Source organism: Perissodus microlepis, chromosome 22, assembly GCF_051167445.1.
Source record: "Perissodus microlepis isolate ML-2025 ecotype Zambia chromosome 22, ASM5116744v1, whole genome shotgun sequence".
Lineage (NCBI taxonomy): Eukaryota > Metazoa > Chordata > Actinopteri > Cichliformes > Cichlidae > Perissodus > Perissodus microlepis.
In genome coordinates, this window is record NC_140481.1 from 16,532,806 (window position 1) to 16,555,750 (window position 22,945).

Here is a 22,945-nt window from a genome sequence, read left to right on the forward strand (position 1 = left end):
CAATAACGTAGTGGCTTTCTGTACAAGCTCATCGTTTCAGTTCTTTGAGGTCTTGTGGTGCAACTTTGCAAACCTAAGCTGTGCTGCTGTGTTCTTTTCTCTTAGCAACCATTTCAAACAAGCCACATTTGTTCAGTCTTTTTGAAATTGTATCTTTTCTTTGCAGCAACACTGGACACAAATCTTTTAGGGCTCTTTACTGCTCGATTGATTGTGGCATTGTGTTAACACAGATCAGTTGCCTACCAGTAAATTGCCAAAACCTCTGCTTATATAGAGGTGCTCACACTTGCTGATGATCAGTTAATCAAGTGCATTTGATTAGCAGCACCTGGCTCCTATGGAAACAGCATGTACTGAATTTGTCTTACAGTCCTGTGAAAAAGAAAGTTTTCACAGGACTGTAAGTGCGAGCTATCTATGAATGCGAATCACTGTTTCAGTAAATCCAGGTAGTGCTAGATAGTAACTGTAATTTCTATATGCACAGAATATTTATTATGAACAGTGAATACATAAAAAAAATACATTATATTAATGTTTATGCAGATGCATATAAACTTTGGGCAATAGATTGGAACAGGAACAACACAATATCATGTACTCAACTTTAAAATATGTGCATATGACTGACAGCTCAAAATTCATAAATGCGAGGGCAGGAATAGAAGTCAAACTGTGAGACTGCAAGAATGATTGTACAACAGAGGTGGTCACGAAGAAAATAAACACAGGTTGATATCACTGCAGTGGCCTCCTAAGAAATGTAGGAGGAATAAGAGGCAGAAGTAAAAGTAGAGAGGAGGAGGACATCATGAATCTTAGACTGTATAAATATATGCAATACTCATCAGTCTGGATAGTAAAGAAATTTGTGAAATTACATGTTTCTGATGTCCAATATATTAACAATAGAGATTGATATTTAAATTAGCATTTCAGAAAAATGAATTACCATTTAATGGTAGATTTTTTTGTATTTAACTTCAGATTTTAAGCATATTAACGTTGGTTAGCATAATAACCAATGCGACCCGCACTCCAGTCCGGAAGGTGGCGCTAAGGTAACCAAAAGTTTTATCCCCAGCTGCCATTAAGATGAGGAGGAAGAAGCAGTCCCAAGCACAGGCAACCGAGCCGTCACAGAGAGGACGGAGATAGCTAGTCAGTATTACCAGCCATCCTTTTGTGTAGCAGAGTCAGGTTGCGACATTTAGTTTGGATGGCTGAAACTCCTGCAAAGACCCTGTGACCGGCTAGCGTGCTGTAGTCCACACATTTGGGAGAAACCTTACAGCAGCCTCCCCCAGCGTCTAGCCTCGCACTCCCTCCCCTAATCTCGCCGAGATGTCAGCTTTCTCCGAGGCGGCTTTAGAGAAGAAACTGTCCGAGCTTAGCAACTCTCAGCAAAGTGTACAGACACTGTCGCTGTGGCTCATCCACCACAGAAAACACTCGAAGACCATTGTCAACGTTTGGTTCAACGAACTGAAAAAAGGTAAGGCTGGTGAGAGCCGCCGGAATTCCTCCAAACAAACACAGCGAGCATGCTTCAGAGAGTGAGTAACATGTAGCTGCAGGCTAGCTCTGGCTAAAGCTGCCAGAGCAAACTGCTGTTAAAGTTAAAACACCGAGTCCCTGTTAGCACGGTGGCTGCTAAAGGCTGGCAACTTTCGGTCACTGCTTTGTCTAACTAGCATTGTCGAAAAGTGACGACAACTTGGCAATGTGTTCCCTTAACTGTGTTTGTGTTAGAAAATCTCCTTCATAAAGGCTTAAGAAGTCGACCCCTCTTTGCATATAGTAAGTCTCGATAAGTTAAAGCTGCACTAAATTAAACTTTATAACACCTGAGGGAATAGCTTTAAATTAAACCCACATCAACAGTTACAATGAGCTTTACTATAAAACATAAAGGAAGCCACTTATGCTCATTTCTTTGCTCTGCTACAGTAGCTTTGCATGATTAACCCATCAAAATAATCCTATACTAACCCTTGATAAAGCACCGCAATTCATACACAGTATAGCTTTGCTTTAAGCCAGCTTTCTTCTGATAGGCTACTCCGCACAAACAAAAGGTTTGACTAGCACGTGGGTGAAGATTGTGCTCACAGCCAGAGCCGTTTGCTTGAGATGACCACATACAAGACGCACTCACTCTCCCCACTTTCCTAACTAATCATCACTGCACTACCTAATAAAAGTGAAAAGCCCTAAATAATAATATTTTAAAAAAATATATACATAATTGCAATGGTGCATATATTATATAAGGAGAGGCAATAATAAGTAAATGTTAAACGAACCACATGACATTGTTTTAATTAAAAATATGTAACAGTTTTCTGAGTAAGTGCATATTTATTCTTTAATTGCATTGCTTTTTTTTTTGGGCTCATTTAGCTCTGTCAATCATTTCACTGGAGAAAGACACTATTGAACATTGTTGTGTGATTAAAATATAAGCAATGACTGGTGGATCTAGCTTTTTTCTGATTTTCATAGTATCTGATGACTGTCAATGATTTTTTTTTTATAAGAAAATGTTCACAAAGTTTATTAAGTAGACGGTACATAATGGAGTTGTTGAATTTATTCAGTGAGTTGGGTTGTAGGGACATCAGGCATTACTGTAATTGTAGCTAATAATGGTGCATTTTTCCTCGGGGTGCTAGTCAACAACCTAATGATACCTCTTGTGGGTGAGGTATTTTGGGTGGTGACTGAGACCAGTGTTAATGGCAAGTGGGGATAGAAATGGCTCTCCACGGAGCTTTACACTCACCTCAGTGTCGACTGTGTCTCGTCCAACAACAACAAAGGCTTATGCACCAGTTAGTTTATAATAAAAACAACAAACGGGGGGGGGGGTGTAAGTATCCTTCACTGGAACTCAATCGGGCACTCGGCTTCTCCAGAACAAAGTCAGGCAAGAGCCAGTGCTCTATTGTTAAAAATAGTAAGAAGAATCAGCTTTTGTTTTTGATCTCTTTGATGCCTTCAAAATCCTGGGGCATACAAATCTGAACATACATTTTTTGTCAGATTGCTTCTTCATATCGTGCACTAAATTTGTGAAATAATATCCACAGATTAAATCTTTTTTTTTTTTTTTTTTTTTTTAAATTATTCTTTCTGCAGGGCCACCTTGTTCTGCATCATGCAGCTGATGTGACTGCACAGTTCGCCTGTGCATCTGGTGCTTTGCTCATATTAAATTAGCAAAGGTCGTAGCCCTGCTTATAGTGATGCATAACGAGTATCTTGAATTCTTTAAACGTGGCTTTGCATATTAAAGATAAGATGACCTTTATTAGTCCCACATGTGGGAAATTTGTTTTGTTACAGCAGAAAGTGGACAGTGCAAAGTTATATAGCAAAAATTAGAGAACACTGGAATAGAATAAGATACTGTACACAACTGTATAGAATAGAATAAAATAAAATAATATATACAATAATAAAATTATATATTCTGTTGAAGATTTAAATCAGCTCTTTCATTTTTTGTATGTCATAATTTTTGTTGACTCGTTTTTTAGTTCTTTAGTGGTTAAAATGCGCTTGCCCATTAATAGGCATTGTTGTGTTGTACCTTTTTGCAAATCGTAATCAGATATTATGTGTTTCTTTGTTTTTTCAAACATGTGCAGCTCAGGTATCACGCAAGCTGACCTTCTTGTATTTGGCCAATGACGTCATCCAAAACAGCAAGAGGAAAGGACCAGAGTTCACCCAGGACTTTGCTCCAGTCATCGTTGATGCATTCAAACATGTGTACAGGTCAGTTTTTATTGGACAAAGGCACGGATGGTTGTCCTGATGTCAACTTTCTCATTTTGTCATCATTTTGGATTTTAAATTAATGTAAGAAATTTAAGTAACATTTTAGAACTGGTTGAGGGTGGCAGCCATAAGTAGGCTTGATGAGAAGACGTGTATAAACACACACATACTGTATGTTCTAGGGATGCACACACTGATGTATTATGAGCTGATTTAAAATGACATTTTGGCCATCAGCTCTCCATCTTTGAACTTATTTCCATTAAAAAAAATGTGACAGAAGTGGCCAGTTGGTATGTGGCGGTAAATGAGGTGCATCCCTAAAATTTTCCCATTTAAAGAATTTCTATCCAAGAACTGAATTTTTTTTTTTTTTCTTCAATTTTGTCCAGTCCTGACTTCAGGTTTGCAAAGCTGTTTAAAGCATGTGTTCTTTCTTTCTTTCTTTCTTTCTTTCTTTCTTTCTTTTCTTTCCTGTGTGTTCCCGTGCAGAGATGGTGAGGAGGGCTGTAAGAAACAGCTGGGTCGGGTTTTATCCATCTGGCAGGAGAGAGCCGTGTATGAGAATAACCTGCTCGATCAGCTCTCGCAAGTCCTGTGTAAGTTCAACGAGCCAAAACCTGTACCGGCTCGTCAGTAGTGCTTACCATTCAATTATAGCAAGTGTGCTGTGTGCCTAGAGGTTTAAAATTGATAAGCATAGTTATATTATTTACTTGCACTATTTTGCAAATGTTTGCTTCATTTCTAAACATGCAGCTAATCAGGCTTGTTGCTTTAAAGTGGCTAAAGATGTTTAATACATAAAACGCACACCTTCAAACTGGACTTTGACTTGTTATGTTTTGTGCCTTTTTCTATCTTTTTATAAATCTTAGATGGAGAGAAGAAGACAAAGAAGAGGTCATATGAGGAGATCCAGCCAGATGATGAAGGCTTTGCCTCCCAGAGCTCTCCAACCGAGCCCCCACAGGTGCTGTCCTTGTTATACAGAGCAGTTATAAATACAGAGTGCTAATCATATAACACTTTGATCCACACACATGCTAGTTAATAATGATTTACAGCTGTCTGTGTTTTCATGTTTGCCTTTGTGTCTCTCCTCCTGAGTGTAAATACCTTCTTCTGCTCCCCCCTCACCTCTTGCCTTTATCATGCTCGCTATACCTCAGACGGCAGAGTTAATCCGAGCTCTGCAGGAGCTGGAGAACGCTGCTTCTGGCGACTCAGTGCTGCGTCAGCGCATCTCCTCCCTTCCTGCTGAGGTGCAGGACACGTCACTGCTTCACAGGATCACAGGTAAGGAAGCTCTGCGCACTTTATACCAAACTTTAGACAGAACCTGTGTTGTTTAGACTGAGAAAATGTTGTTGAACCACTCTGATATACTGCACATTACAGAAAACACTTAACATCTAGATTCCTGTGAAAAATTAAGTATACTCTTAGTGCTTCCACAGGAATTAACTGATCATTAGCAAGCGTGAGGACCTCTATAAAAGCAAAAGGAAAGGAGGAAAAACATCAACAATGATCTTAGAACAGTTGTTCTAAGCAAATGTTCCTGGCCAGCAATCTGGGAATTAAGGCCATTTCCTGTTTGAAGTTGTCGTGCCCTTTTTCTGCTGGGAGACAATCTAGCAGTTCTCAGTATTTTATTATCAGGCAGTTAAAGATTTGGCTTGCTTAGCTGTGCACTCTAACTGTCCACCAGCTAAAGCCTGTCTAAAATCGGATCATGCAAGAGGATGATGATTTCAAACACTGCAGCAAATTTTAAAACGGAGAGGCTGAATAAGATTCAAGGTGTTGCAGTCCAAAGTCCAGACATGAACCTGACTGAACTGCTGCGGTGGGACCCTCAGAGAGCTGTGTATAAACAATTGCCTCAAGTCTTAATGAACTAAAACAACAACGTAAAGACGATTGGGCCAATATACCTCCAGACAAAATGAGAGACTGATAAAGTCTTAAAATAAATGATTACTGCACTCTTTACCCAGTGAAAGCCTCTTAGGAGTAAGCTTTGAGGCTCTTTTCTGAACTGAGTGGTTTCTGTCATACTTCAGACCAACTTACACAACAAAATGACCGGGTGTGCATCAGAAGTAGTGATTGTGGTCTCTGTCTCTGCAGCTACCGTTGGAATAACCTGAAAACTACTCTAATGTTAATCAAAACCGCATCTTTGTTGATATAAACTTTTGAATCATGGGGTGTATTTAGTTTTGTCACGACTGTATTTCAGAGGAAATAAGGTGTGCACAAACAAGGGAGAGTCGAGACAAAAACATGGGATATGCAGTCGCCTGGACGTCCTTGTTGGGCCAAACAAACAAACACTCACTTCTGCAACTGACGTTCTTTCGCTCTGAAGGACACCTGCAGGCTTATAATGCTCTTTATGGGAGAGAGGGGATGGCTCTGAAAGATATTGACCTTATGACAAAGAGAGATCATTTACATGAATGTGTAGCACACAGTACTCAGTATTCGTCTACAGATTTGATTACATGACACATGATTGTTTGTGTGTTTGAGTCTCCCTCGTATCTGTCTGACAATGCCCTTGCCTTTACCTCAGCAGAAACCAATTGAAGGTTTGATTTGGCACTGATTATACAGATGCTGTTTACATTGTTCCAGGATTGATGCATAACTGAGTGACGTGCATTTAGGCTTTGTTCTCTGCTCTCTCTGTGCTTTCTGTGCTTTAGATAAAGAATCAGGAGAGCGACTTTCCCGGCTGGTGGAGGAGGCCTGCATGCTGCTAGCAGACTACAGCGGCCGCTTGGCGGCAGAGATTGACGACAGGAGGCAGCTCACGCGCACACTAACGGTCTTCCTGCAGAGCCAGAAGGACGGCCTGGCCCAGAATGAGCAGAAACTTGAAGTGCGTGAATAAGTTTTTCTCTGTTATACGTCTGTGTGCGTCCTGTCTGCCTCACCTCTCCTTGATGTTCATCTTTTTGTGCTGTGTGGACAAATTACGTTTGAGCACAAATTTCTAGAAGTATTTTTACAAGTTTCTCAGCATGCTGCACGCTTTCTGTCGTGCTTTTTTTTTTAAGCTTCCCTGCATGTTTTTAGTGTTAGCCCTGCTGATGTGCAAACTGAGGGGAAGCCTCTCGATTAGATACAGACTTAACGTCTAAGTTAGCTTTTCCCTCATCACTGGCTTTCTCTTTGAGCCTTTTTCTTTCTGCTCACTTCACTCAGTGTGTCCTGCCTATGAGGTAAGTAGTAATCAAAATGAACCCGTTAGAGCTTTAAAAATGTAACCACTGAGTTTTCTTGTTTGCTCAAAGCTGTGCTTTTCACGTTGACGGTAATTGTTCAGATCTTATCTACAGGGCACCACAAGGATCCCACGTCTCATCTTTGTATCGTCACTCAGTCAATACCTTTTGTTTTAAAAAAAGAAAAAAAAAAAGTCTGAAAATAAAAAGTGAAAATGATTTTGTGAGTCCTTTTTTTGTGCTGAACACCTACAGTTTACCCTCTTACGAATATTCAGGTTTTAAGGTGGTTTATGAAACGTACTTTTGGTTGTGGAGTTGACAGTAAATGGCAGTTATACACTTTAGGATTTTCTGATTAGTGGGAGATGTAGATCAGATATTTATCATAATCATTGTCATGATTAATAAACATAAATTAATGAGATTCAAATTTGATTAAAATCTTGTTCATTTATCTTTCTTGGTACTTTTGCTTTATGCTTGCTGAAGAGATTTATGTCATTTGCAACATGATGGGACACAAAGAGAACATAGTTTGTGTTTTTTTCTTTTCCTCTCCCCTTCCCTCATTTGGACATTTCTGTTATCTATGCTGAAAAAGTACTGATGACCTACACACACTGCATGCATTGGCTGGCAGATATATTCACTGAACACATTTGAGAAACATGGCACAGAAAGTAAAATGTGACAAGATTAAGGTGGGAAAAAACATCAAATACATGGATCAGGTGAAATCATTTTGTCCACATGCAGTCCTGTTTTCAGTCCCTTACACTGTACTTTGCATGCAGTTTGTGTGGTCAGTCTTTTATTAGGGGGGGAAAAAAAAAAAAAGCTGTTGCAAAGGTAAATGTTTTTTTGGTGCCCTTTAGTGTGGCTCATTACAGTGGAGGTTGATCTAAGTCGAGCAAAGTCATTCATAAACATGGAGAGAAAGAGCGTGGCATTTCATTTTTGCTGAATGATTTGGGTGTTTGGATAAAACTAAAGCACCCTGACACACTGTTTAGTGGTGGCCACTAATTAAAATAGATGAAACATGTTTATTGGAAATCCTTGAATTTAAATCTAAACTTTAACTGGAGCTTTAAGCTGCTGTTGGTCTGTAATCTATGAAGCGCACATTCAACACTTCAGTTTCTTATATTAAATTATAATTTAAAATTACAATATGTGTGTGTATTTATCTCATGTAATACTGCTACTGAGACTAGGGGAAAAAACCCAACACCATAAATCGGTGTGATTCAGACTGCAGGATCTTTGGCGTCTGATGGCTGTCTGTCATTGTGGACTTTTTCAGGAATACAAACGCAAACTGGCGAGGGTCACCCAGGTTCGAAAGGAGCTGCGATCACGTCTGAACAATCTCCCAGAAGGACTCTACAACTCTTCGAACTGACTTCACCTCCCGTGCTACTGACGCATCTGATCAGACGCCTGTTTAATATTTGATCTGTGACCTTGCCATAGTCCTCTGTTCCTGACTTTGGGGTGTATCTTTGTGTCTCTGTGCAGTAATCTGTGGTTCTCATTCTGTCTACAGCCAATTATTTATCCACGTGGGTTTTTTGAACATAAACATCTTATTATCGTTTAGAAGATTTAAAATCATCCCGACACAGGCCTGTTGTGCTTTGGCCCCAGCTGCCTAACTTTCCAGCTTTCCAGTTGTATGGATGAATCTGGTGTGATATTTTTTTATTTATACTGATTAAGATAATGCATCAGAGTACATCGCTCTAGTGTGATCATTCATTTTAATTTGCAGTATTTGCTGGCATTACGTTCCCTTTAACTGTCTTAAGTTATGGGTTATAGATCCTTGTTTGTTTGTAATAATAGCCTCAAATGTCTGAAACTGAGTAGGAAGCTATGTTCCTTAAAGCAAACCCAAGTGTGTATTTATGATTTACTGTTTGTGAAAGGGGAATGTAAATCATTGGTCAGTGTACATATTGTAGTTTGCATGTAAATATGGAGTTGTACCTGCTCCTTGTCATAAGTGCTTTTGGTTTGTAATTGTGTCAACATGGTGAAGAAAATGTTGCTCATTCAAATTAATGAGCTATGTCAGATATCCACAGTACGGAAAGGGTGAGATAATGGGTTTTGTTGTCTTGTTTACTGTATCGCTCCATAGTTTTATCTTGGAAGTCTCCTGAATGCTGTGCAGATGCCTCACACAGCTTGAGAAGTGCCCCGGTTTCCAAAGCCAGACTTAAAAGGAAAAGGAAAAAAACAAGCTGTTTTTCTAAATATGAAGCAAATGCTTAGAACCAAATAAACAAAGTGCACAAATGTTTTATCGTCTTATCTGCAGTATGTGCTATTGAGTGCAATTAAATATGTGAACACCAGGGGGAGTTCCTTCTTTTACGCCGGTGTGGCTCCGCGGCTGTGGCTACAGCCCCGGTCACGTGGGTTTCTTAGAGCGAGCGTCCGCCCGCCCATCAACCAGGAAGCTATTTTCCCCTAGTTTCTTAATAATACAATAGCTGTGTAAACATTTGTTGGATATGATACACAGTATTTAATATAGAAAACAAAAGAAACAAAACACGCAAATTCGCTAGTGTTACAACAATAACGCTTGCTACCATCTGATAACAACAGTTAACTAGCTTGGCTCAGGCGATTTAGCTAGTAAACAGTCGCTAAGCGGGTAGCTTTACCTCTAGAGGGTACGGCCACTGATTAAAGTTCATGATGGATAACTTCGAAACGCCATATGAGGAGGAGGATATCGCGTTTATTGAATGCGAGGTAAGCATGCTAACGTTAGCTGAGAGACATGTAATAATTTGGCGAAAGCGAGGTTCCCGGAAAAAAGGAAGCGTGCCGCGAGCAAAGCTAACGTTTTTAGCTAGCCTCTGGGGGTCTATGACATCGGACTTGAATTGGTCCTGCTCTTTTTAACCATTGCATACTGTTCTGGTCAAATTCCATCATCCATTTTTTTTACGTTTGACTGCAGTGATTCAGCATGTGATTCTTTTAGCTTGAAAATGTCATGAGTTTTCATGAAGTGAGTCAAAAATAAAATTAAAATTTGAATGGATCTGGGTCGCGTATTTACTCAGAAGGATTTTGGATCCATCACTGTGGGGAAAATCAAAGAAACGTGATTTTAGGCAACCCTGAAACTAAAACTGTACATACCAAGTTGTGAGCATTTTTTACGGGACAAAGGTGGCAGAGGAACCTTCGTTCAGTCACGAAAATTGCCTTTGTTGTAGAGGTGGGCGAATCGATCCAAATATCTGTAGTATCGATAACAACGCTGGTATTGATATACCAGATACTAGTGCGCTATTGTTTCTCTTATAAGTTCAGTAAGTAGCCAAATTAATCTTGTAAAATCTTTTTTTATGAACACATGCACTATGAAAAATGTCTGAACCTTTTTGTGTTAACCATCAAATCTGTTTTATTTATATCCAATATCACATTTAAACAGAAGTTAACTCAAAGTGCTTTTAAGACAGACACATTTACATTGCAGGTCTCCAAAAATCCCAGTTGTACACGAAAAGCTAAAATGTGTCCCACACATGCTAAGTACCTGCTCTAAGTGTTTATTAAATTTGTATTGATATATGGTAGTCATAAGCATTTTTATATGATCCAGAATGAAGAGTTGAGTGTTTTAATGGTTGTAACATTCTTTCCATCTCATTATAATATCTTTTAAACATTACAGGTGCTACATTTTTCACCTTAGGTAAAATAGGTCATCATATTTTGTGATATCTAATATTTTTCTCCAAAAATGAGTGTTGTAAAATCTAAAAAACACTCACCCTGTTCTCTGAAACATCAATTAAGGACTATTCATCATTTTATTAATGTCAGATAGACTATTTATACTTTATAAAGATATATGTATATTAGAATTTGTTTTATACACTTGATGTGAAGGAATTCTTGGCCCAGTTCAATTTTGACACAGACTATAGTATGAAAGCATATAAAATGAACAGTATTTAAGGGTTAAAAGTGGTCATATAGTTTAGAGTTAAGTTACCTTTTGTAACTAAAATACAGAATAAGGCTTAATTTAGTGTGTCTATTTGTGTCTGTCAGCTTATTGTTATTAATTAATCTGTTTTTTGCTCTTTCTCAATCAAGATCTGTGAAAAATCCTTAAGGGGTGATACCCTGTACAAGATACACCTGACCACCCCAGGACATATAAAGGTACTCAAGAAATCTACTTGTGTAGAAAGCTAAACATTAATAGTAATGCAGTCATTTAAAATGTATTAAAAAGTGATGTTATCATCGTTTTTGCATTATTCCATGTACTTTCTCTTTAGTCTCAGATCTTCACAGGTACCAGACGTCTGTGAGAAACAAGTTTTCCAAGCTGCTCACATCTTTTAATTTTTTTTTTTGTTTGAAGCCCACCTACAGTTTTCCCCTCCTGGTTTAATTCCTGGTTTTGCATCTGACAGCTCTTCTTATTTCAGTCTTGACAGTCGAACACATTGTTTCTTCTGAAGATTTAAAAAAAAAAATCATGTTACAGTAAGTACAAGAGTAGTGACAACTAAAGTTGACATGGTTTGCCTCTCTTCAGCCGTTGCCGTCAAGGGTTCAGTGAGTTTTGAGCTACAGAATCAACCAGGAAAGCTGGATGCTTTCCACCTTTGTGTTTGACTGCTATGAAGAAGCTGGATTGGCCATTTCAGAAGAGTACTGTGTCTCTTGCCATTGCAGTAAGTTTGTGCAAGGATGACAGGGTAATATTTAGTTCGATGATGTATAACAGAGTGTGTAAGCCTGCCTGGCTGTGTATTTCACACAGCATTCTTCTTCTCCTTCAGTCTGGGAAAAAACTACAATTACTCTTGGAGCGAGCAACTGACAACCTGAAAATGGCAAGTTCTGAAGGAGTCTTGAAAAAGGCAGGCTTGGTTGGTTCTTTGGGTGAAGGGGTTTAAGGATTTCTGCAAAGAAAAGCCAGACATTTCTTCTCAACACTTTGCTCACCTCCCCAGATGCAGATGTTCTACTAAAACCAGGCCCCTACCACCATCTGCCTGTTTTAGTGGCCCCTTCACATCAATGCATCCTGAACTTTGCGCCAATAATGGACAGTTGTGTTTGTTTTAAATGAGGAAAACAAACTTGTTTTTCTTTTTAATAGTGGCCACAGACTATGCTGACACAGTGGAGTTTCACAAAGGAAATGGTCTTGAACCATGTCATGTATGATGTGTCAGCTTCATAAGTCTTTGAACTTCTTCCTGTTAATGCCCAAGAAAATTTCAGGAACTTGTCTGCTGTGCCTTTGAGCCAGGTTCGGGTCTGTTCCACTAGGTAAAGTCATGTGAGCTTTCTTGGTTGTTCTTGTTCATTATGTTGGGAAGTGTGCCTTCCAAGACACACGTGCTGATTTAACAAGTGACTTGTTGTACAGTCAAGCCTGGAAAACAAACTGAATTAAAAAATACAAAACAAAAACAGTGGACTGTGGAGCCATGGCAACATTTCATCAGCGTCTTACTTTCTCTTCTTTTGTTGATAGTGACAGTGTCGAGAGACAGGAAAGCGGGGAGAGAGCGAGATAGGGGAAGACATGCAGCAAAGGGCTGCGGGTGGGACTCAAACCCGGTCCTACTGCTCTCTGGCCATATGGCATATGGTCACCTGCTCATCCCGCTGAACTAAACTGGTGCCCTTCTCTTCCTGTCTTTACACTAGAGGAAGTCAGCCACTGTTTGGTTATTTGGGTAGCTATGTTTTGGCAGACCTTATTGCCAAGTGCAGAATCTGTGTAGCACATAAGCAGAAGTTGCTTGAACTGAGTTTGTGTCTTTTGGCTGTCTTCTAACCACTATGGCAAATCAGCTGCTAATTCTTGGATGGTGCTGGTTTGGCGTTCCGCTGAGTCGCAGACCTACTTAAAACTGGTTTTATTTTCTATGAGCCAGAAAAATGTATACGTAGGTATACATTTATACTTTCCTAGCAGCGCTGCCACCAACAACAACGACGACGACAACAAGTGCAAGGAGGCTACTCTGCAGACCAGTACAGCTTCAGTTTGACATCCGTACTGAAGCTTTTTGTAATGGTAAAGTTTTATTTGGACCTTGGTTTAGCCCCAGCAGTGTGCTGGCGCATTTCATTCCCATAAACAGTTCCTTGAAGGATCCCTCCAGATGTTTCAATAGAACTTTTGGTCATCTTGAATATAGCTACATCCTGTTTCTTTGCATTAATATATTCACATGCAGATATAACTCCCACCTCCCGCGGTGGGGGTTTAATTTATACAGTTGTGTGAAAAGTGACTGGAGTACAAACTCCTTAGTCCTTAACTGCTTTATCTCTTTATGATCTAACGCACACTAAAAAGACAGGTGTGGACAGGCACCTTTACTGCACCTCATTTGAGCTGTGGTTTTGGTTTTAATATGCGTTTGATTCCATAAAATAACTCCTTTTCTGTTTGTAGCAGAGGTGAACTACATCCAGTGTTGTTTATCCAGCACTGATTGACTTTATTTTTATTGTTCTCCTTTCGTTCCTGGCAGAAAGAGAGTGGCTTAGTAACTTCTGGTAAGTAGAATTCATCTTCCCTCTTTTATTATTTTTTTATTTTTTTATTCCTTCCCTGGCCATGTGTCTGTTCTGATGGGTAATTCAATGTACATGTGAATAGTGCCCATTCCGGTTTTAATGGGCAGCAGTTTTGTTTAGAAGTAAATGTATAAAGATACCCAGAAGTCAACGTGTAAGGACAAATAGTTTGTCCAGATTTTATTGATTTTTTCTTCAGTAGTTTGGCTTAGGCTCCTTAGATGCATCTCAGGTTATATCTGGACCACTGACACAAAGCCCCAAACCTAACATCAGTGATCAAATTGGTTAACATCGGCTGCAAGTCAGGACTTGTTTTTGAACATCAGTGTGTGATCTCACTGATGCTGTTGTGGCTTTTTTTTTCTGCCAGTGTGTGTTCAGCCATTTTGTTTTCTTAATTTGGGTATGGAGAGTTAGAAATTTGAAGTTTATTTAAGAGATTTATACTTTTTATCTAGCACAGTGCAGTGATTTCATGTTTAGTTTTGAAAATGAAATGGAAGTCTGTATGAGGAACTGGATTCACATCGACTCAGCTTTCTGCTCCAACAAATGTGGACTTTAAAATGGTCACATGGCTTCGATGTTTCCAAGTTGATATTCAGATAAGTTTTTCATTATGGCGTTGGGCCAGACCATCTTCAGAGCACCTTGGTATTTGGTCCTATAGGACTGCAAGAACGTTTTCTTAGGTTTGCTGACTGTTGGACGTAGTACCCCCATTTTTCTGTATCCACACTCCTGGAACTCGGAATCATCACAGTTCTTCACAGGGTTTTTAGGGTAGGTACTTTCCCAGCAGGGAAAGAGAAACTTTGAGTGATGAAGGTGTACCGTGAATGCTCCAGATATAAGTGTACACTGGTCAAACAAAGGAATGCAGCACCAGAAGCGTGAACATTGTATTGAAACGAATCCTCTCATGGCATCTGTCACGCAATGAAGAAATGCAAACAGAAAGTGAAGAACATGAAACACAATTATAGGAAAACGTAAGATGTCAACAGGGGTGGCGTGTCAGGAAAGCTACTACATGACTTCAGAGTTCCTGTTAATGAACTCATGCAAATGCAAATGGGAAACAAGGCTCAGTAGGTATGTAATCACCTCAGTGGGTAAACACAGTCTCCAAGAAGTGAAGTGGATATTAATTCAACAAGTGTCTGGATTTCAACTGGGGGATTTAATACATTTCTTCCAAAAGATACTCCATCTTTTGGTTTTGGTGGTGGTGAAAAGTGCAGTCTAATGTGGGAATTACAGTACTATGTTTGTGTAGGTATTTGCCCACGCAAAGGCAACCTATGCAAATGCGCTTGTGTGCGGTTCTCCAAAGCCCCAACAGCACATAGCTCAATGTGGGCGATGCAAGTCCAGTGCTGACTGGTTGAAAAGTTGCCTGGAATAGGAAAGGGACCGACAGCAGAGTCTAACATGAACGGGAGAAAAAAAAGCCTCTCCGCGGGTGCCTGAAGGACCAACCAACAGCAGCCCAAGCAAGCCTGGGCACTGGTTGTTACTGTCAGCCCCCTGCTGACAGTAAACAGCTACACCATGTAACAATGGTCTGCAGAGCTGGTGGTAAACTCTGCAAACTACCAACTTGAAAGCCGTAAGTAGAAGATTATACTCAGACAGCTGAAGACGCTACGGAGAAGAAGTCTTGGCATACTTTTTTCACTTCTACCTGGTGGACTCATCTCTGTAGATGGGTCCACGGGGTCACAGAAAACTTGGAGGGATGTGGATGTATGTCAGAGCATCGCTCTAACCATCTAATGATCAAATTTCCATCACGTGGACCCAGTTTGAAACCTTCCATAGTTGGAATGGTGAAAATGATTACACCTGTGTAAAAAGCTACTTTCAGCTGCTCTTTTATTCACCAGGAGTTGCCACAGTGGGTAGATGATTTGGCAGTTTTCTTTTAAACTTTGGATATCCTTCCCGAGGCAAGCCAAACGGGATGTTTGTCTCCTCCTGAGTTTAAACTGGATATTTCGCTGTTAGAACCACTGCAATATGGAGCTATTGTTACACCTATGTAACAAATTTTCCCAAACTCTTCCATAGGTGAACCCATAAAACTCCTTTAATGACCCAAAAGGATTTGAATTGACTGATTGGTTGGCTGATTAAAATCGGCAGATATGGGCCTTTCACAGATTCATAATACACATATCATTTGAATCTAGTGTTTGACCCGGGCCCTTTCTCTGTGGAGTTTACATGTTCTCCCTGTGTCTGCGGGAGTTCTCTCCGGGTACTCAAGCTTCCTCCCACAGTCCAAAGACATCCAGTTATTGGGGTTAAAGTAATTGGTGATTCTAAATTGCCCATAGGTGTGAATGGTTGTCTGTCTGTCCTTGTTAACCCTGTTGCGGATTGATGACCTGTCCAGGGTTTACCTTGCCTCACACTCACACCAAGCCACCTGGGATAGACTCCAGATCCCCCACCACCTTGAATTGGATAAGTGGAAAATTATTTGTTTTTTTTTTTTTTTTTAAATGAATGGAAGGATGGAAAATAAGTATCAGCATCTGCCCCCAAAATCCCATATTCGGGGAGCTGGGTATGGATGGCAGTGGTGCCATCTTTGATTGTGGCTCCAAAGCGGTGATCCAACATCTTACAGCGAGAGAGGATCAAAGCTGGCTGTTCTAACAGCTTTTCTACCAAAACAGAGGCTGGGGAAATTTTCTGACAGGGTCAGAAGTTTAGGGCAGCTCACAGTGAAACGTCAGCCATGACCTGTGTCTACTACCCAGCCAATGGGAATGCAAGAGAGACATCAGCATATGTGGGGGAAAAACTGAATAAATGGAAGTGCTACATTCCCTACCACCTGTTTCCAACACAGAGGAAAATGTATCTTAGCTGTGGCAGCTGCAGTGTGTCTACATCAGTTTACAGGACCCGTGACAAGGTGGATATAGCAAGGAAACAAACAATGAAGATTTTGCAGCTGTACGTTGTTGCCCTTGAGTCAGTAGGTATTATCGTACAGCCTTCATACATCAAACTTGATGTCCTACCCATGCTTATTAGATCACTGCCGCAGAGCGTGTTGGTGCCTCAAGCGATTAAAGCTCCTGCCACTCGTGCCCCAAGAATGAACCCTGTTTCAAAGCCACTTTGATGTTTTGCACTTGCCATCGTGATTCAAAAACAGAACCAACTGGGCCTGTGTTTGTATACGTGCCGCTGAGCGTGACTGGATGCTATTTACCATGAAGTGCACTTGTAGAAGCATCTGCATTTGTTGGGTTTCTCCGCTCATTTAGTTTTTCTTTTCCTTTCTGGATCTTTGCACTTTTTGCCAAATTTGGTTGCATTAACAGCCTTTTTGTGATTTAATTATGGTGTTACATGATAAGTTGCTGAAATAAATGTGTAGCATTGTCGTATCAAGATCAGAAAAAATACTGTACTGCTCTTAAACCACACATGGCTACTAAAATGCAGCTTTTCCAGTGTTGCTCTTCAAGCAACAGCTGCAGCTTGTTGGAAATCTTCACAACTTCTAAAAATGTCAGTCAAACAAGCTGTTTGCACAAAATTAGATGGCACTGGCCAGCCTGTGCCTGTATGACTCCCTCAAAATCCACTCTGACTAAATTTAGCAACTATACATATGTATTCAGTTATTCTAGTGGCAGGACATCTGTGGGTGCACTAATACTCCACACTCAGATGACGAAAGGATAAGTAAACATCTCTGCAGATCTGTCCACAGTTTGGTGTAACTGTCTTTTATAAAGGAACATGTTGTACAAGTATGCACTTCAATAACTTTGTTTTATTTATGCCTTTTGCACAAGTAAATTAAACATTTACACCATTATTGGGATATTTTTAATACAATAATATTGGGATATTGTAAAAAAAACAAAACAAAACAACAACATTTCTTAGTTGGTAATATAGGTACCATTCGAGTTCAGATGTTTTTTTGCCATTAAATCCATTATGCCACACAAGGTACATGTTTCAGAAAATCATGGAAACATTTTTTTTCCTTGTCTGATGACATTCAAAAAGCAACATGAAATAAATAAACTGTCTGGACTAGAAGTTCTACTGGGGCTCATACATTAGATGATAGTTTATCAGAAATCTAAGATAGTTAAGATCTAAGCTGAAGATTTTATACCATTCAGCTGCAGCTGCAATACACCAGACCTTGTCTTATATTGACTTATAATCTTCCCTTACCCCTGTTAACCCTTAATAAAGACTCATCCTCTAATAAGGAGTTTAAATTGAAGCAGTTAGTATTGCGCGTGTCTTATTGTTATACTGTGATGATGACTTTTAAAAACACTGTGTAGTTTTTGTTGTCTTTTTGCTAACTATTAGCATGTGGCTTCCCAGGACGGTCTGTCAGAAGACACGTACCGGAGTTTAAGGATATTATAGAGTACCTGGATTACCTGAATCTGGATGAGCCTATCATTGGTGAATAACTTTGCAGAAAGTTTTAAGCAGATGTTTTTTGTTTTTTTTAAATACCAGATTATTTGATTGTTTTTAACTTTTTGCTTGTTCTTAATTTCCAGGTTTGAACTTTTTGGAAGAGGGGCCTCCTAGTGACCGACAAATAGGCCCCAAATACTTATGTAAGCTCTGTAATCAGTCAGCTGTCCTTGCAGAAATGGTCTGTCATGTGATTGGACGCAAACACAGGCAGAAATATGTGGTAAAGCATGCAGAGCATTACTTAAATACGTCTTTGTTATTCTGTTTTTCTTTATAATAAGATGTTAAAGCAAAGAGAGATCACATTCCCTTTCTGTCTATGTAGGAATTGAAGCGGCCTGACTTGGTGACCTGGGATAGACCCTCTGTACAAACCCTCGGGGGGAAGATTATGCGCGCCAAAGCAGAAATAATAGAGAGACAGGATGGGAGAGGGACTCCAAAGGTATGCCAGATGAATTACCCAGATTACACACCATATTTTTTGTGATTCTAAAATTCTATACATTTTGTTACATACAGTAAATGTTTATTATTCTTGTTTTTTTTTCCCCAGTCATTGTTCAAAAAGGGGAACGAGAGTAGATCAAACAGCTCAAGAGGTACCTTGATTGATAATAAACATGGTTAAAAAGTAATTTTAAAATACAAGGAAAGGTTACAGACACATTGGGAAAACGTTTGGTTGTATTTTTCTCTAATTATGACTTTATTATTAGCTTCCCAAAGGCCGAGGCAAAACAGGGAGCAGACGAACCCACAAGATTTGCCACCACTCCTACCCGAACTCAAGGACTATCACCGAAGGAAGCATGCCTCAAGTTACCCAAACGCATCTGCATTTCCTCCGAATGACCCTAACATGAACGTAGACAGGCGCAGCCAGCGGGAGAACAGGCTTAGCAATGAGCGCACCAGAGATGAACCGCGAAGGTCGGATTTCAGGGAAGGCCATGCGTACAGAGAAGGCTACATGGACTCTGATTATCGTCATCAGTATGAAGAGGGATATGGTGGCGATTCACAAAGATGTTTGGCAGTTGAGCGAGGTGATGCTCCCAAGTATGATTTTAGGGAGGAGCTGCCTGGTGGCCTCGGTCAGTCTGACTATTACCCTGAGGGGGCGCCTCCTTATAGAAGAGCCTATCCAGAAAGAGAGTCTGTTCAGGATTTCCACTCTGAGGATGTCAGGGGTGGGAACGGTCGTTCTGAGTATTCACCCTCCCAGGCCATGTACCCTGAAGTTGATAAACTGCGGTGGTCCCTGGAGAGGGAAGCTGATAGGCACGACGGTATGAACAAAGCAGGTAGACAGGGATCAAGTGAACCAGAAGCCAGGAGGAGGAACTTCTCTGCATCTATGGAGGGGGACCGATCACGTGACAATTTGTTCAATATAATTCAAGATTATCGTCATGAGATGAGAGAGGTACATCAGGATGAGGCAGTTGATAGGAGAGCAGGAGGCCCAGCCTCACAGAGACACATGGATGTTGGCAGAGCCATTTCTAACATCCCAGAGCCATTCAGGCGGTTCCTGAAAGGAGGCGCCGAAGATGATGTTCACGGTAAAAGGAAAAGAAAGAGCCGCTTCTCTGATGCTACTCCAGAGGAAGTGGAAGGCACAAGGGAGATGTAAGTGTAAAAATTGTAGTTGTTTTTTGTAAGTGTTGTGGGCTTTTTTAAAAAATAAAAATAAAAACATGTTTGATTGCTGCTTTAAGGTATGGGGATAATTATGGATCTCCAATTCCAAAGTTTGGAGGTGACCCAAGGCCAGGTAGTGCACCAATGAGTGGAGGACAATTTTCAGACATCTACAGAGAACCACAGGTAGTTTATTTTGACATCACAGTAAAGTAATATCCAGTAAAACAAATCTTTATTTGAGCAAGACCTTTTGCTTTTTTAGGGTCCACATCATCCTGAAATGAACCAAAGAGGAGGCTCTGAGTCGGAGGGCGTCTTTGATATGCTGGTAAGACAATTAATCCTTATTGGCGACTTGCACATGTTTTTGTTATGCAACTATTCACTCAAAGAGTTCTCAGTGTGTTGTTTTTTTTCCCTTTCACATTTTCTTAGAGCAACATTGAAATTGAGAATGCTGAAGAGGCTGACTTCTTGAAAAGTAAACTTTGCAACCTGCTTAAAGAATTCAAAACAAAAAAGATGGAGAAAGCTGTGGTATGTGTCATTCTGCACACCGCCTGTCTTTTTAATATAATATTAGTAGAAGAACACAAAGACTTTGCTTATATTAACAAAACGTATGGTTTGTCATGGTAGCAGAACAGCCATGGTCGAGAAGGGATCCCCAGAAACTACAGCAACATGGAGCTGGACCCTCGACAGCCGCCGTTCGAAAGGACCATGAGAGATGATTCGCACCACAGACAGCCAGAAGACCTCGACTTCAGAGACTGGAGGCAGCGTGAGCATCTTCCAGAGGAGCGGCACAATGTTTATCCCCCCCCTGCACACGAAGATTCCAGATACTCAAAAAGAGGCCGCTTTGAAGGTATGTGCACAGTGCAGTTTATTTAAGCCCATTAGGGTTCAATAGTCTTATATAAAAGTTAGACATTGATAAAAATAACACGAGCATAATTTTCTTGAAAGATTTTAGGCAAAAATAAGTATGGTAGGTTTTAAATCAATATACAGCTCAAAATAAAGGCAGACAGTAGATGGCCACTCAATAGTTGCTTCTTTAAAGACTCTTTCATCCATTAGTAGAGCTGCTTATACCAGAAAGGTAGGGTAGATCAGTTTCTATAATACCTGCAAAGTTTTCCCTAATGTTCCAGTCAGCAAGGCTTTCAGTTCATCCACACCAGAGCTTCGACCAGCTGACGTAATTTTCTCCATGGTATCCCTCGGGTGATGTGTGGGATTTGGGTCAGGGCTCAGGGAGGGCCCCTCTATTAGAATATATTCTTTCAGCAGGCAGCTGGTAGGCTGTGAATTATTGTCCTGCTGAAAGATCCTCATCTGTGGCTTAAATCATCATTTGGCTGCTTTTTTCATTTCAAAATCCTTTCTATATCTCATCAGTTAAAAACAAATTTATCTGCACAGTTGCAGGCTGTGATGTTCCCAACTCTGTGCTTTCAAGTCAGTTCCACATGAACAGGTGTCTGTAGCAGAATAACCACAGGTATAGTTCATCACATTAACAACAGGCATGGTTCAGGTGTGATAAACAGGAGAGGGAGGGGTATAATCATGCCTTTTGTCTGGAATTGTGCTGTATGTGTTGTTGTATGGATCGAATGCCAATTTATTGACGTATTAATAAAATAAACTTATGAACTTTGAGGTTTTGATGAAATTTGATGGGATTTTCTTCTTTGAATGTATTTTGAGTTTTGTTGTGGTATCCTTTTAGGATAGTTTAGTTGAATTTATGTATAATGAGGCATACTTTGCAAAGGTGTCCAAGTTGAGCTTTTGATTTTATGTAATGAATGAATTTGATTGCATCGTTAAATAAGATAATAAACAATAAGTTGTATATTCAGCTTCCCTGTGTCAGAGGAAGTGTGGCTGATTCCACTTTCTTTCATGTAATTCAATTTCATTCCTCTTTTTTTTTGTCAGAGGAATCTGGAACTCCTCATACAAACCGCTTAGATGAGCCGCCCTTTTATCCTGAAAGGTTTCCAGAATCCCTGCCCTCTCGTGACTACCAGCCTCCTGTTGGAGAGTTTTTCGACTCTCACTCTTCTGCACCTCCCCTCCACATGGATCAAGAATCCAGGATGCCCAGAGGACCCCGGTACTCTAACAACCTGGACAAAATCACCTCCGCCCTCCTGGAACTTGTGGCAAGGAAATAAATGTCATCACTGCAATCTCCTTACTAATCATTTATTGTAATGCAGTGTTTTAAGGTAAAGTTCAGATTTTAAAATGTGATTTGGGTTTAAATTTCTTTCCCTTCATTTTTCTTTCTATTTTTTTGTTGTTGTTTGTGTTGGATATTTGCAAAGACCTTGGTTGATCAAATGTTGACATCTGGTGTAAGAATTAAAACACTTGTCTACTGCAGTTGTAATCATTTCATTTTTTCAAATTTCTTACTGACCAACAACCAGAAAAGTAATACTGTTATTGCCATCATTGTATTTCATATTTTCAGTGAATTTATTTTGAATTAACTGAATTAATTTGCGATCATTTGAGCTTTGTGGTGCTTTAGCATGCTGGCTGCAGCCATTAGAAGATGGGAACACTGGTTATAAAGGGAAGGGCTTTCATATTTATGCCAAATTCTGAACCTACCATCTGAATGTTGCAGCAGAAAGTGAGACTCTGAGAAAAACACTGACTGCTCTACAATCTTCTATTGTCCAATTTTGCTTAGCCTGGGCAAATTGTAGCCTCAGTTTCCTGTTCTTAGCTGACACAAGTGGCACCCAATGTGATCTTCTGCAGCTAAAGCTCATCTACTTCAAGGTTGGACTTATTGTGCATTAAGAAATACGCTGCTGCATAAATTGTGTTTAATGAGTGGTTATTTGAGTGACTGATGCCTTCCTCTAAGCTTGAAACAGTCTATTCTCTGACCACTGACATCAACAAGGCATTTTCTCTCAGAGAACTCACTGGATATATGGATGAAGCTCGCACACAAGAATTTCACTCACATGTTCTGTACCAGTGTACCTGCACATGTGATGTGACAATAAAAGTGATTTGATTTGATATATTTATTTTTTTGGTTGACTGTTAAGATCTCAGTTGATCAGCAGTTTCTGAAATACTCAGACCAGCAGCCATGCCTCATTCAAAGTCAATGAAATTACCTTTTCCCCCATTCCGATGCTCAT

At 40.0% G+C, this 22,945-nt stretch overlaps 2 protein-coding genes across 4 annotated transcripts; both read left to right on the plus strand.

Annotated features, from left to right (window-relative positions):
- The first annotated feature begins 1,088 nt into the window (after window positions 1–1,088).
- LOC146362829 (regulation of nuclear pre-mRNA domain-containing protein 1A-like) lies at window positions 1,089–9,340 on the plus strand. Its single transcript, XM_084918626.1, has 7 exons — window positions 1,089–1,498; window positions 3,657–3,786; window positions 4,282–4,388; window positions 4,668–4,762; window positions 4,962–5,088; window positions 6,507–6,682; window positions 8,338–9,340. Exons 1-7 carry the CDS (start codon window positions 1,348–1,350, stop codon window positions 8,434–8,436), a joined length of 885 nt encoding a protein of 294 aa, XP_084774752.1. The 5' UTR covers window positions 1,089–1,347; the 3' UTR covers window positions 8,437–9,340.
- A 105-nt stretch (window positions 9,341–9,445) lies between these two features.
- LOC146362830 (uncharacterized) lies at window positions 9,446–22,820 on the plus strand. 3 transcript variants are annotated; one of them, XM_084918615.1, is made up of 13 exons: window positions 9,446–9,800; window positions 11,166–11,234; window positions 13,580–13,604; window positions 17,991–18,089; window positions 18,191–18,330; window positions 18,436–18,555; window positions 18,667–18,712; window positions 18,830–19,745; window positions 19,835–19,943; window positions 20,023–20,088; window positions 20,196–20,297; window positions 20,400–20,631; window positions 21,714–22,820. In XM_084918615.1, the coding sequence occupies exons 1-13, from the start codon at window positions 9,741–9,743 to the stop codon at window positions 21,950–21,952; spliced, it is 2,223 nt and encodes a 740-aa protein (XP_084774741.1). In that variant the 5' UTR covers window positions 9,446–9,740; the 3' UTR covers window positions 21,953–22,820. The 3 variants fall into 3 exon arrangements, with proteins under 3 accessions (XP_084774741.1, XP_084774742.1, XP_084774743.1); XM_084918616.1 differs by having other exon boundaries at window positions 20,403–20,631; XM_084918617.1 differs by having other exon boundaries at window positions 18,006–18,089.
- Window positions 22,821–22,945: the final 125 nt, after the last annotated feature.

Excerpts from the sequence above, each read along its gene's own strand:
- LOC146362829 (XM_084918626.1), top strand. The coding sequence starts at position 1,348 with ATGTCAGCTTTCTCCGAGGCGGCTTTAGAGAAGAAACTGTCCGAGCTT. Across the intron at positions 3,787-4,281 it reads GCATTCAAACATGTGTACAG|AGATGGTGAGGAGGGCTGTA; the intron begins GTCAGTTTTTAT and ends GTTCCCGTGCAG. Across the intron at positions 5,089-6,506 it reads ACTGCTTCACAGGATCACAG|ATAAAGAATCAGGAGAGCGA; the intron begins GTAAGGAAGCTC and ends TCTGTGCTTTAG.
- LOC146362830 (XM_084918615.1), top strand. The coding sequence starts at position 9,741 with ATGATGGATAACTTCGAAACGCCATATGAGGAGGAGGATATCGCGTTT. Across the intron at positions 18,331-18,435 it reads AACACAGGCAGAAATATGTG|GAATTGAAGCGGCCTGACTT; the intron begins GTAAAGCATGCA and ends CTGTCTATGTAG. Across the intron at positions 19,746-19,834 it reads GTGGAAGGCACAAGGGAGAT|GTATGGGGATAATTATGGAT; the intron begins GTAAGTGTAAAA and ends TGCTGCTTTAAG.